General features: G+C 35.0%; 1 protein-coding gene across 1 annotated transcript in view; it reads left to right on the top strand.

Moving 5' to 3' along the window:
* The first annotated feature begins 586 nt into the window (after positions 1-586).
* AGBL4 (AGBL carboxypeptidase 4) overlaps positions 587-13,884 on the top strand; it is a 542,375-nt gene continuing 529,077 nt past the window's right edge. Inside the window, exons 1-2 of the mRNA XM_085308189.1 lie at positions 587-653; positions 938-1,060. Coding sequence (XP_085164315.1) covers positions 587-653; positions 938-1,060 — 190 coding nt within the window. The remainder of the gene's footprint in view (positions 654-937; positions 1,061-13,884) is intronic.

Raw genomic sequence — 13,884 nt, forward strand, 5'->3', positions numbered from 1 at the left:
TTGCTGGGTATTTTATGGATGGCCAATAAAACCTCTGCCCAGTAACCTCTGCTGGAGGACTTCATAATTCCTCCAGCAGCAGCAGGAGAGATATTTCTACAAGTCAGAAGAGAACAGGTTCATGAAAGACTCTGGAGACTGTGTTAGAGCATCAGTCCTGGGCATTGGCTTGGAAAGAAGTGAAAGAGTGTTTGCTGTGTGCAGGATCCTCAACTTTACTGAGGTGCAATCCAAAAGACAGACTTGTGCTTGGTGGCTCTGAAGACTTCCCTGAGATGTGTTAAGGGAAGAGCAGCTTGGGCTTGAGTGGGAATCCTTGGCACTAGGGAGTCCTGTTTTCAGACCTCTATATGAGGCTACTCCAGAATCTGTTTTACATGATCTCATTCATATCACTTTTTGTGTTGTATTCAAACCACCTCATGTTGCTTCAATAAAGGATTCCTATTTTCTTTTTGAATAGAGACAGAGCTGATGAGAACACACTGAAAACTAGAGTGAGGGTTCTGGTGTGTGGAGACTTTGTCTCTGCCTGATATATCACTCACTTCTCCAAAGAGATCAGTATACCTCAGCACTCGGCAACATGGTGGTGGGGGACTGGCTACAGAATGCTTTCCAAACTTCTCCTTTTTGGAGAAGTTCTCTGGATAGTATCACTTACCTTACTAAAAGAAGAACTTAAGTAGAATATTTGTGTGGTTTGCTACTTATAGAAGATTTAATGCATGATACCATTAATATACAGAAATTGGTGAGTAAATGTTAAAATGAAAGTGCATTTGGCTGTGTCTGTGTTAAATGGTGCAAATTCTATGTTATGTAGAAAAGCATGGGGGGAATATCTGTTCAGTGTTTTTTAGAGTTTTTTTTGTTTCATACTCATGATTATCTACCTATTTATTTTCTGTTTGTTTGTTTGCTTTTATTGTGACAGGTAGTGACATAGGAAGTGAAGATATTATAGCAGGGAATGTGAGCAAGTACACTGTTCTCCCAGCTGGTTACTGTGGACAGCCTAAAAAAGGACATCTTACATTTGATGCCTGTTTTGAAAGTGGTAAGTATTTTCGGCATTTTACATTTTATTTTGGAAGTATATTGGGGAGGTTAACCTGATAATGTGCCAAGTCCATCCTTGAACAGTTAGAAGATTTTACAAATATATACTTACTGTCTTTAAACATATGCCTTATTTGCATTTCTGGTGGCCTCTTTCTGTGCTGCTGAGGTTATTGGAAGTTCTGCCTCTGATGTCAATGGGAGCAGAATTAGATTTTGGGAAGCTACTGCAAACTGAAAGAAACTATTTTTGCAAAAGTTATAGTTAGTATATTAATCTAAAGAATATTTTGAATCATGTATGTTTATATCTTGTATGAGTATGTAAGTAAATATGTATATGCATATGTAGCACAATCAAAATTTTTGTATTACATATATGTGTGTCTCCAGGTTTTAGCTTAAATCTATTATTATTGGCTTACAGACCTACCAAGCACTGTTAAACACCATATGTACAAAAGGAATTTGGCAGGATAAACTATAGTTTCCAGCCTGGTTTATGTGAAAGGTGCTGGTAATGCCAAAACTACAGTGCCTTGTAAAATGAGCTTTTTATGAAGAAATACATCCCTCAGGGTGGAATACTAGCTGCCAGTTCCTGGATACATATTAAATTGAGTTATTTAAATCCTTTGATTACATTATGTAAAGGTGTAAATGATGCAGTGAGTAATAAATAGTATCTTATTTTTAGGCTGTTTCTGAAAGATCAGGCAATCCTTATGTATTTCTAAAAAATATTTGGGATGCTATTTTACAATAGTTATGATTTTATGATTTTTTTAATCAGAAAATAGCTTATAAAATTAATCAGTTGGCCAAGCTGAGAAATTTATTTTATTGTGTTGAGCTGGTATGCCATGAAGAAGATCAGTAGTACCCATCTGATTATTCATGAAGTAATGTGCATCACTGCAGGATGGTTTAATACCAATTTTGAACAATAGAATTAATTCTGTTTTAAAAAATCCAAGGTAAATTTCATACCGTATGTATTTTGACAATAATATATCTGTGTTTATTTACATTGTAGCATGATGAGGCTCTGATGTTGCTTTGTGTATTCAGACATCTCCAAAATACAAATATGGATAAAATTAATAACTGCATTTTCTTTCTCATTCTAATAATATATTGGCAAGAATGGTAATAATATTGTGTACCCTTCATTTGTAAATTCACTCTCTTTTGCTATGTGTCAGCCAAGTGATTGTTTAGAGCACCTTAACTGGTCAAAGCAATTTAACTAATTATTAGATATATTATCAAATTATTATTACTGCTGAAATCTACCCCTTTGTGTCAGCCAAAAGTAGTATACAGCGTATATACAATAGTATATTGCTATACTTTTGAGTACCACCTTACAATTTGTATTAGATCTACATAGTACATCCTAGTGAACTTTCCTTTTTCAAAGAACAGACTATAAAACAAATCTTGTTAACTTTATAATAATTTCGAAATTTTTGTCATCTTGTTGACTTAAATGTTCCTAAAGGAAATAGGCAACCGGGATACTTCTTTTTTTTTTTTTTTTTTGGCTAAGTCATGTTTCCTCTGTTATGATAATGTTATTGCTAAGCAAAAGTGTGTCATTCAAATCTAAGACCCCTGCTACTTCAGAGGTACTACAAGTCCTTAATAGTTATGATTTTGTAAGGATTTACAAACCTTTAAAAGTAAACACTATGTAATTTTAAAAAGTGCAACAGTTATACTACTTAGTCATTATAGCCTCAGTGTAACATCAATAGAACTTCTGACATTGATTTAAATAGTATTTTCATTGCATGTAATCATTGTTATGATGAAACTAATGTAGGATATATGCAAAATTGACTGAACAATTATATTTGTTAATAGTTGCCTTTCAAAATAATATTGTGTTGAATGTGATTCCACAAGTGTTGTTCCTGTCCCTGACCATATTCTATATTTTCATGAAAGACCTGGCAAGTGAAACTGAAAGTTTCCTTCCAGCCTTATTTTTCAGAGAGACTGTGGTTTTATATTACACAAATGGAAGTAAAAATCTCTCAGAAAAGAGAAAAAGTATTAAACTTGTAGATAAAAGAAAACAGGCTAACATGTATAGAAGACATGCTATTTAATTTGTTTTCATTTTTGTAATGGCTATCATTATTGTGTTAAATAATATTTACAAGCTTGAGTTTTTTTGAGATAGAGAGCTGTGTTCTGAAAACTGTTCTGAAAAAACTATGTTGAGTTTTCTGTTGTGTATTGCATTGTATTTTTGTGAAATTATTAAAAAGACATTGAGATGTCTTTTTAGTTCACTCGTCTGTTGAAAAGCAAAATAGACTATACCTTAGTCATTCCTGAGAGATGTTTATCTATCCTGCTCTTGCAGATTTTCAGTGAGAAATATTTCAATGAAGAAACAGCAGTCTATTCTAATTTTTTTACTTTACTTACTGTAAGAAACTTTTCCCTTCTGTGTAGAAATATTCTTAACAAAAAGGTGTTGCTTCTTTTTCAGTCCTCTGGCACAGAAAGCAGACTATTTCTTTCTTCTTTTACTTAATGGAAAACTGTTACTGTATCTTCCGTTGGCGTTTCCCTCCCTAGGTTAAAGAACTACTGTTTTTTTTTCAGTAGTTCCTTGCTGGTCGTATTTTCCAAATTTCCATTCATTCTTCTCACTTTCTTCTAGCCTCTCTCCAACTGCTGCATGCTTTGTTTGACGTACAGTGATCCTAGCTGAACATGGTACTCAGATGTTCTGGTGACAATACGTTGTAGAGTTTATTACATAACATGCTTTACAATCTATTTACTCCTACTGTGGACACTGTAATCACAATATTTCGTGTTTCACAACATAGCATGGCATTGTTCACTTCTGTTCAGTTTATGACCCCTTATACACTCTAGATCCTTCTTAGAAGAACTGCTACCTAACCAGTGTGCAACTTGCACCTAGCTTTCCCTTAATGAATTTAATACTAGTGCAAGAATCTTTGCTGTAAAATTATTGAAAGTTAAGAATGCTCGTTGAACCCTTTATCCCACAAAAGTGATCTTATCCTATATAGCAGAAGAAAGAGCAAAGGAGAGAGAATATAATTAGCTTGCAAGTATCTCAGGAAATTCATGTCTCCCATAATCCAAGCTAATGTTCTAACAACTGGAACCTTCTTTGTTATCTGTATTAATATTTAAGAATATTTAAGAATTTCTAATATTTAAGAATATGTAAGGACAATAGAAACTTTTTATGTCTGGTTGCTATTAGCATGAAAGAAACAGATGAAAATTCAGATTTCTTGCATATGACAACATGATTTTGGATAACCTCATTTTTCCTAGGAAACCATGAGATAGTTTCAGGGGAAAATGGAGCACTGTTATCTGTGCATAGAATTAGTTAGAAGGAAATAAATGTCATATTTGAAATACATAAATTTGGGTCAGTTATAATTCCTTTTTCCCATTATTCATTAATGCATTAAATTATCAATTCAGAGTGAGCTTAGCAGCAATGCAGTGCTCTACAAATATTCATCTCTCATTCTATCCGGCCTGGCCTGGGAGTTTTGCAAAAGATAGTGATCCTGGGAAATGGATGTATTTACTCCTGCTGTACAAACAAGCCCTTCCTGATTGTGTCAGGTCCAGACTTGGATGTATTGATGTTCTTTAGGGAATCTGGTGTCTTTACACACTCAAGGTGAATTGGTATTTCAAGCATTTTATTTTGTGTGGGTCTAAATGACTTTAAAGTTCAGTCTGGGCAGTTACCCCTGCTTTCTTTTGCTGGCTTAGTACATGATATTTCTAATGGCCTCAGTTTAATCAGCAGGCTCTTCTGTGTTGTGTCTAAGGTTTCTTTTTACTTGCTTAACCACTTATTTTTTCTGCACCAGCATCTTTTTTAGATGATTCCCATTGAAAAACATTTTTTTTTCTGTGAGTTTGTATAACTGAAGTAGCTTACATTCTGTGTGAGGAAATAATTATTTAATTTATTAATTTCCATTGAAGCCTTCATGCCTGTTTTGCAAGGTGGAAGAAGAAACTGTAAAGCAGAAGATGTCTCAATCCTTAAAAAGGAAACCATATGTTTATGGTGCCTCTGCTGGTACAACCTCTTGCGCAGAGTGCCATTCCAATCTCTGAGCTCTGCAAAGGGAGGATGAATTTTGGCAATAACCCCAAAGTATGGCAACTAAGTATTTGTCTACAGGATATGCAAGCTGCAACGATGTCCTTTATGTTAGAACTCAGAAAAGGAAGGACCTACAGCTGACTGTGATATCACTACTTTGTTTCCAAGCCCAATATGCTACTGAATAACGTGGGGAGCAATAAGTTCTGAGTGACCAGCTCTGAAACTCACCACAAACCATGAAAAGGTCATGGATGTTTTTCTTTGTTTTCATGGAAAGATTGGGGTCTACAGATTTGAGTTTATACTGTCCTGTGACAGAGCTGCTGCTGGTGGTTGACTAGATTTTCTAAGAGTTCAAACAGTTTGACTTCAGATTTCCTGCCTATGTCTCTGGTATGTGTCAGGAGAAACCTTGAGCATGCTGTATTCTCAGAGAACTCTACAAGGTCCCATGAGACAACATGGATGACTTGTTCTTTGAAATATCTTGTTTTGGACTTTCTAGAGTCTGCCAACACCTGTTCTAGCTAGAGACAAGGCATGGCTCACACTGTCATGAATTCAGGCTATGTCTTTACAACTGCTAGAGGAGTACACCTTGAAATATCCGTAAGAGGTGCCATGCACTCAACAGCCTGTTCTTCACAGGGGCGCTCTGACAGTGCTGTAAGTTCTTCCCAGCTGACAGTACGCTACACCTGCAGAGGCATCCAAACCTTTTTTCTCATTGTGCAAGAACTATGTTTGCAGGAGTGTAGCCACAGCTTGCCTTATTGTTTCTATCGAGCTGGACTCAAAAATAGCAATATCATTTGCCTTCTAGTGGCTCTTGTAGAGAAGCAGCATATCAAGAACCTCTGTTGACACTACTAGCTGTGGCTTCCCCGAAGAAAAAGCAGAGGGAATTCAAATATTGTTACTTTTCTTTGTAGCACCTAGTTTTCCAGTCCCCATGGGTGTATCGGCTGGTCTGTCTGGTCTGCATATACTTCTGGATTAACCACAACACCTTCAGTCTTGTCAGATAGGATGCCACAGGGAACATGGGAGCAAGCTGGAGTTAGGCTGTGATATTGATATGTGGAATTATGATAATGATTATGGTGACAGAATGAAGAACAGAAAACAAAAGCCTCAAAACCCAAGCTTGATGGTTTCTGCTGCTTGTGGCTCAAATTGGTTGTTTTGTTATGTTTTCCGAGGTTTGAGGGAACAGGGTTCACTCACAGAATGATAAATCTCAGCATTCATAAGTTAAATACAGGGGCTTTTTATAAGGTCTTGAAAATATATATTTTGGCTTGTTAGTCAAATATAATGCTGTTTAAATGTTAAAAAATACTGTTTCTTGAAATTAAAAATGAAGCTGCCGTCTGCTTTTATTCTCATTTCAACCAAGAAGTGGAACTCTGCCAAGAGTCATTAAATCTTCTATCCTTTGGATGAATTCTTATTTTTTATGAAAAAAATGTTATGATTGTGTAATTTGTGTGTTGTGGATTATGTTCAAGAGGTTGTAATTAAAGTTTTGTAAAATTTTAAATTCAACCTCAATTACTGTAAACCTGATATTATTGTCGTGACTGGTGTACCACCACCTTAAAGTGAAAATGACTGACAAACATTAGTGAGTCTCTTCCTACAGCAAGTTTATCAAATAGTACATTTCATATTAGAAACCTGATAAAAAATTCCATGCTGATAGAGTGCAAATGATATTAATCAGTTGGACTAAGTTATGATCTGCATTGTATTAAGAGATCTCATGTGACTAATATGTACTCTCATATCATTTTTGTTAAACTTTGAAATATCTTTCTGTATTTCAAAAATAGGATAATGCACTTACAGAACACTTTATACAACACTCAGACTTGCAGTAAGTAATTGTAATTCCACTGATCTCGTAAGCTCTTACAGGTGTGAAATAGGCCATTGAGCTTTACCATGAAAGATACCTTTCGAACAAAAGCAAAGATAGTATAGGATGAGTTGCCCTTTGGGGATACCTAAGTCCCGGTTGCTAAGATGAGACTAGCTTTAGACAACTAAAAGTGGGTAAGATTAATCTTACTTGTGATTACTAAAATATTGTAAATTTTGAATTACAGAAATTTCTGAAATGGACACATCATGATGCAAAATTTAAAAATGGAAATTAAGATAACACTGAAAGCAATATTGTTAGCAGTATGCTCAAAGAAATACTGAAACTCACTCTAGAAAATGGTTGCATTTTGGCATATAACTGATACACTATTGTAATATGCTTCCAAAATTTTTAAATAATGTGATTCTGACTGTGTTTCCATTTAGGTGAATAGAAATACCCTTCTTCACCTTGATTTCAGTAGTACTGCTATAATATCCTAGAATAGGAATAAAACAATACAAGCAGAGATAGTAATGGCAGAGTAACAGAAATAGCAAAAATCCGGTGTTTAAAGTTATTTTCTGTCAATTGTATTTAAACCCTTTTCAGTAGTATACTAAACTGCTCCTTGAAGTCAAATGTAATTTTTGTTCTAGATTTCCTATAATAGGTGATTTTTAGCTAGAATCACTAAGTCAAGTAGACTGTTTTGGCCTTCACTTGTTTAAGAATACTTATATACAATGTAGAAACAAAATAAATGAAAGTTCTTGAAATATTTCCGTAGTGGTGTCTGTTTTCACCCTACTTTTGTGGCAGCAACGTGTGTCTGATTAATGAAAGACTTTATTTTAGTTATTTTCTTATTGCTGGAAGTAATTTATACCATATTTCACATAAAGATGTTAAGCGGTTATTGCTACCACTAGGGATAATTTAACAAATGTTTTCCTTTTCTGAAAATGTCTATTCCCTGTTCAGATCAGTGTTATTCTGTGCAAAAGTATCTATACCTTTGGACTACTGCAGGTTAGAAATCACAAAAAAATTAAGAAGTAAAGATTGATTTTTTTTTAATGATGACCCCAGGCATAGATTAATGGATGTAGCATGCACAAAGTGATATCAGTTAACATATGTGACATTACTCAGATGTCTCAAACTCCGGAAAAAGCATGTGAATGATTTATGGAATTGATATTAATCTCTTTCCAGTAAATGCATTACTAAAGTTACATGGGAAATTGATGTTACTGCTGTAATGCCAAATTAATTTTTTTCTTGCTAGGTCAGCATTGCAAATGGAACTAAATATTAACCTTTTAAATATCTAAACAGAATACAGTATGGTAGACATTTTTACAAATGGAGGAGTGCTTAGTGTTGATGTGATATCAGCTAACAAATACAGCGTTAGTCAAGTATCTTAACTTGTGGGAAATGGATATTAATGACTTATAGAGCTAACAACAATGTGAGAGGAATTAATATAATAGCATCAGTCCAGAATTAGGGTGTTAACTGTACCCTGTACCCCCAGGTAGTGTGCAAACTACTGCACAAAAATTGATTTGCCATTTGACTGACCTGAAGAGGAACAGGAATAAGCAACTGGAAATCGAAGCAGAAGTTTCTTAGTTTGGATAATTGTACTTTCAGAGCAGAGTTTTAACAGTCTTGTGTGAGGAACAACCAGAGTAGGACTCCTCATCCTGGAAAAGAGACAGCTGAGGGATAATATATTAGAGGTCTATAAAACCATGATTCACATTCAAAATGCTAATGAATAGGGAACAGTTGTTCACTGTCTCTTCCTATGCGAAAACTAACACCCATCAAATGAAACTAACTGTTAACATGTTCAAAGCAAACAAAAAGGGAATAGTTCCTCTCAAATCATTTAATTAAGTTGTAGAGCTTCTTCCTGCAGGATGCTGTGGATGCTAGAAGTTTATAGGTGCTGTGCTTTCAAAAGAAAAAACAGCTGACAAACTTAGAGAAGAAAAATCAGTTGAGAGCTACCAGACACACATGCCATCTCTGTTTCAGAAAGTTCATAAATTGTACATTGTAAATTGGGGGCTTATTCTGGGAAGGTATCTCTACATGCTTTCTTTGTTCCTGTGCTCTTCTCTAGGGATCCATTTCTGGCACAGTTACTGGGCTAGACTTTGATTTCACCTGATAAATCTTGTTTTATGTTATCCTTTGGTTAAATGATTAGTCATTTTTAGTTGATATGATAATATTTTTTATTCTACTATTTTCTAAAAATAGGTTACAGGTTATCCTTTCAAGTCAAAATTAACATCATGCAAAGCTATAATTTGATCAGATAATAGGACAGAAAATTCTACATTAATGTTCCCATTCAAAGTAGTTTTCGTGTGAAGCTAGTGGGTGAAGATACTCTGCTGACATTAGGAGCAGTTGTCCAGAAACACACCCCATGCAGATCCATTCTTAAGATTTAGCACTAAACATTCTTCATAGTTACTTACAACTGCGTCAGACTTTCAGCTTTTGGTGTGATTTTATCTAGTTTGCTCTTTGATAGACAATGAATTAATACAGCAACAACAAAAAAGATACTTTATACAAAGATGATTAAGTCATTTTTGAGAATAATCCCAATGATGTATGCAAGGTCCTGTGATAAATTTTCCAGTTCCCATTTTTCTGTCTCTGCTCAAATTTTTCCATCTCGAAAAAGGATAGAGGGAAGTATAAGAAAGAATAGCAATGTCCCTGCCGATAAGAAGGAACATTACATTACATTGAACAAATATCCTTATCTGAATGTACAATCACTGAAATAAATGCAGCTGTGTTTATTTCAGCATAATCAGATATATTTGAATATAAAATCATTGACATAAATGCAGCTGTGTTTATTCCAAACTGCACATGTTAATATGAACATGAATATGACATCAGTTAATCACTCAGGAATGTACAGAGGTGAGTATATATAGCGGCACAATAAACACCTGTGACAGTTAAAAGTAGGAAGAAGACAGTCTAACTGAGTTTGTGGTTCACCCAAAAACTTTTATAATAGCATTGGAAATCACTCGTGAGAAGATTCAAAATTCTTGTCATATAAAATCTTTGGACTTGAATAAATCTATAGCTTCTCTATAGAGAAAAAAAACTGACCTATTCTGCAGTTACTGACCAAAGAAATAATTGCTTTGAATATTTACTTCTTAAAATCATGTTAGTTTTCAGCGATTGGTTGGTCCAGGTCAGTCTCTTCTGATGCAATTAGTAGCATTGCAGACCTAACTTTATCTTAGGTTTCTGTCTGTCTATGAGCCTTGAAATGAGCTGCCAGCTACCCTTCCAAAATTTCATCCTCCTGGTTACTCAGATCCACTCTAGCGGTGAGAATGGAGAAATTTTAACATCATTCATTCTGTTAGGGATACCTCTCCTTGCTCTTGCTCCACGGTAGTTCTCCGGCTTCCCTATCTTGTTTATATTCTTAAACTCTGTCTGCTTTGAATTAGAGTTATCCAAAACTAGAGGAAATTATATTCTTTACTCTACTTGTACAAATGATGCTATGTAGCTCAGAAGGAATGGCTGGGCTCAAATATTTTGGAGCTAAGAGGTATTGGAAAGGCTTTATTTTCACCTAGGAGAAAGCTGAAATTTTCTGCTAGACTAAATAGTGGTATTTTGTTCGGTTAGTTCAACTATGCTTATAATAACCTATATTATTATCCTTATTTTGTAGAAGACAGCAGCACAAAAGACAGAGTTCTTGACTGCAGGGCACCTTTTGTAGTAAATTTCAGCAGGGTGAAATGAGTGCAAAATGGCTGAGAAATGTTTAGTGTGCCTGGCATCGATTTCAAATGAATCAAACGATGAATGAAATTTAGAAGATTTTGACTCTTGTGTTGTGTCTACTAAGATTTGATCAGCTAGGGATGATGTAGGGGATAAGAGAACGGGAGGGAAGAGGCTGAAGCAATAAAAATGTGGGATGAGTTGAAACATTTGCATCAGGTCCTGCTCATCGCACCCAAAGGGGGATGCCACCGCGGTGTGCGCTGCCATTTCTGTTAGCGTGTGACATGCAGCATGTGGTGCTGCTGGTTTGGTCGGTACATGGCTCGAGCAGTCACATATAGTGCTGAGAGAGAGAACAATTGCTCTTCTATTTGCTTCTCGGCTCCAGATAAATATCTTTGCTTGATCCTGTACATTTTTAATGAGACAAAAGCACTGGAACAAGTTGCTCAGAGGGCAAGTGGAGTCTCTGTCCTTGGAGATACTCCAAACCTGACTGGACACAGCACTGAGTAACCTGCTTTAGCTGACCCTGGCCTGAGCCGAGGGCTTGAACTAGAGAATCTCCAGGGGTCCGTTAGAACTTCCTTAGAAGTTACCATTTTTTTTCCTAAAATTAAAATACTCTTCAAATAGATTCACTTCGTTTTTTCTGTAAAAATTCTTAACTACCTACAGTTCCAAAATTAACAAGCCAAATTAAGATCTTTGCTTGCTTGTGCTGCCACTATACTGCAGGGCAGGGAGAGACAAGACGCTCTGAAATACGTAATGGCCTGTACTTTTGAAAGAATCCTAGTTGAAAAACAGACTTTGGAAGATACATTTCTGCATACACTATCAACATTTTTATTTTCAGAGTGATATTATCTGATTTTTAGGAGAAGATGTTGTAGAAACACCTTTCCTGTTCAGCTTAAAAGTAATTTGGATACCAATTATTTTCATGGAAGCATACATTATTTGGGTTACACGTATAGCTTTGTTTTGCATTTGTTGATTCTGCTTAGTAACCTAATTGCCTTCTAGGTTCAGCCTTTAGCATGCTAATTTTGATTTAGTGTTTGTATTTCTAAAAACAAACTGGGAATAGACTATATATTATCACTATATGTTCTTTAGAAAGCTACTGGAATTCCAGAATCTACTACAATAGCATAACGTGAAAGTAAATTACCATAATATATTAAGTGGATATTATTACATTCTAACAGTTTCTGGTAGAATCATACCTCTGTTTCTCTCATCTGAAGCTATAAGTTAACTTCTTGTTTGTAAGATTTACTCTGTTTTTTTAAAAATATTTTTGAATATTTATTGTTGTTACTCTAGTGCATTATGAATAATTCATTTTTAGTAGCCTTTGCTAAGATTGTAAATGAATGTCAGATTTCTGATGTAAAAAATACTTAAGCCTTTTCCATGAATACAATTTAAAAATATGCAGAGCCACAGAATAATTCATCTAGATTTTTTTTTCTTTCAGCATTTTGATGGTCAGCTTAAGAATTTGTGTTCACAGAATTTGTGTTTTGAAATGATTGGCTAATAATATTGTGGACATTTGTTTCCCTTTTTTTGGTATTTTTTCATATTTTTTTACTTAGTTATATTTATTTATACTTTTTTATACTTAACTATATTCTTTTTTTTCATAATGCTTTACATATACTTTTACTGTTCCCACCATATGATGAAGCATTTCCCATGCTCTAAAAATCATGTAATCCCACATGTGCCTGCACTGAGTTGACTGCTACTTGTGTAGACACGCTCAAATTAGATTGCGTAGCAATGGTAGCATAGCCCTAAATGTCTTGAGACTCTGGATAAATAGCCAAGTGGTTAGTTTATGCTGAGCTTCACACTGTGACAGGTACATTGCTGCCAGTACACCTGAGCTAGCTGATCTGAGTCTGGGATGAGTAAGGTGAAATATAATGCAATCATTTGTCTAAAAAGCGTTGTAGACACCCTTCTTACTAAGCAGTGAGGGGAAGATGAGGAACAGAAAAGTATTGTTATAATTAGTTTGTGCTTTCATCTGAAAATTAAAAGATGCTAGCAAGTTGAAAACTCAATTTTTGATTATTACCATATGTATTTCCTATGTTTTTTCTGTTTCAGTAGCTTTAGGATTTACTCTCACTTATCCAAACCCTTGTCATTCTTTTACCTGATTATCACAACCTTATTCAATCTCTTATTTCTCTTTCCTCTATACATTTTTCTAAATCTGTTGCAGAAGTATCTCCTTTTCTATGTCGAGAGAATATAGAGCTCCACTTCTTGAATCTGTACATTGAATACTATATAATATTAGAGCTTGTTATCCTCATCTCCAGGACTCTATGTTATCTTCCTTCCATTAGCATCTGTTTTGTTTTTTGTTATTCCCATCTGTGTGCTCTTCTTCATCCTTTGGATTTAGTGATCCATTTATTTCCTTCCCTCATATTTGCATTTGCATTTTCATCAGTAAATATTATTGTCCCTTTTATTTCAGTCATGGTTCCCCATATTCACATGGTTTCCTCTGCAAAGATCCTTACTATTGCTCTTTGAAAGGCTTGCTTAAACCCAGCTTTGCAAAATTCTCTTTAAATATTCCTTAACTTTTGTTGTTTTGAATTAACTAGGATCTGGAACTGTTGTCCTTAATTTTGGTGGTTATTTGTTCTTAATCTGACTGCATATCCTTTTGGACTGGAAACATTTCTTACCCAAGACTTCAGCTGTGCACTATAAATCTTTTCTCAAGTACAGGGATCTGTGGTAGCAGCCGTGATGCCTAATCTCCAGGGCCTGATCCAGGTCATAAATCAATGGAAAAAATTCAGCAAAACTACATTCCTGTTAGTTTTGGTTCAGAGATCCAAAACTAACGTGAAACTTTCTCTGAATTAACAGTCATGTGACAATCGGGAAAATGTTATGTTGTTCATTGAGTCAGACATCAATAAGAACAAGTCCTAGAAGAATGATAACTGATTAGATGACGTGAGAACAT

This window comes from Rhea americana, unplaced genomic scaffold, assembly GCF_003343005.1.
Source record: "Rhea americana isolate MKP2758 unplaced genomic scaffold, rheAme1 scaffold_27, whole genome shotgun sequence".
Lineage (NCBI taxonomy): Eukaryota > Metazoa > Chordata > Aves > Rheiformes > Rheidae > Rhea > Rhea americana.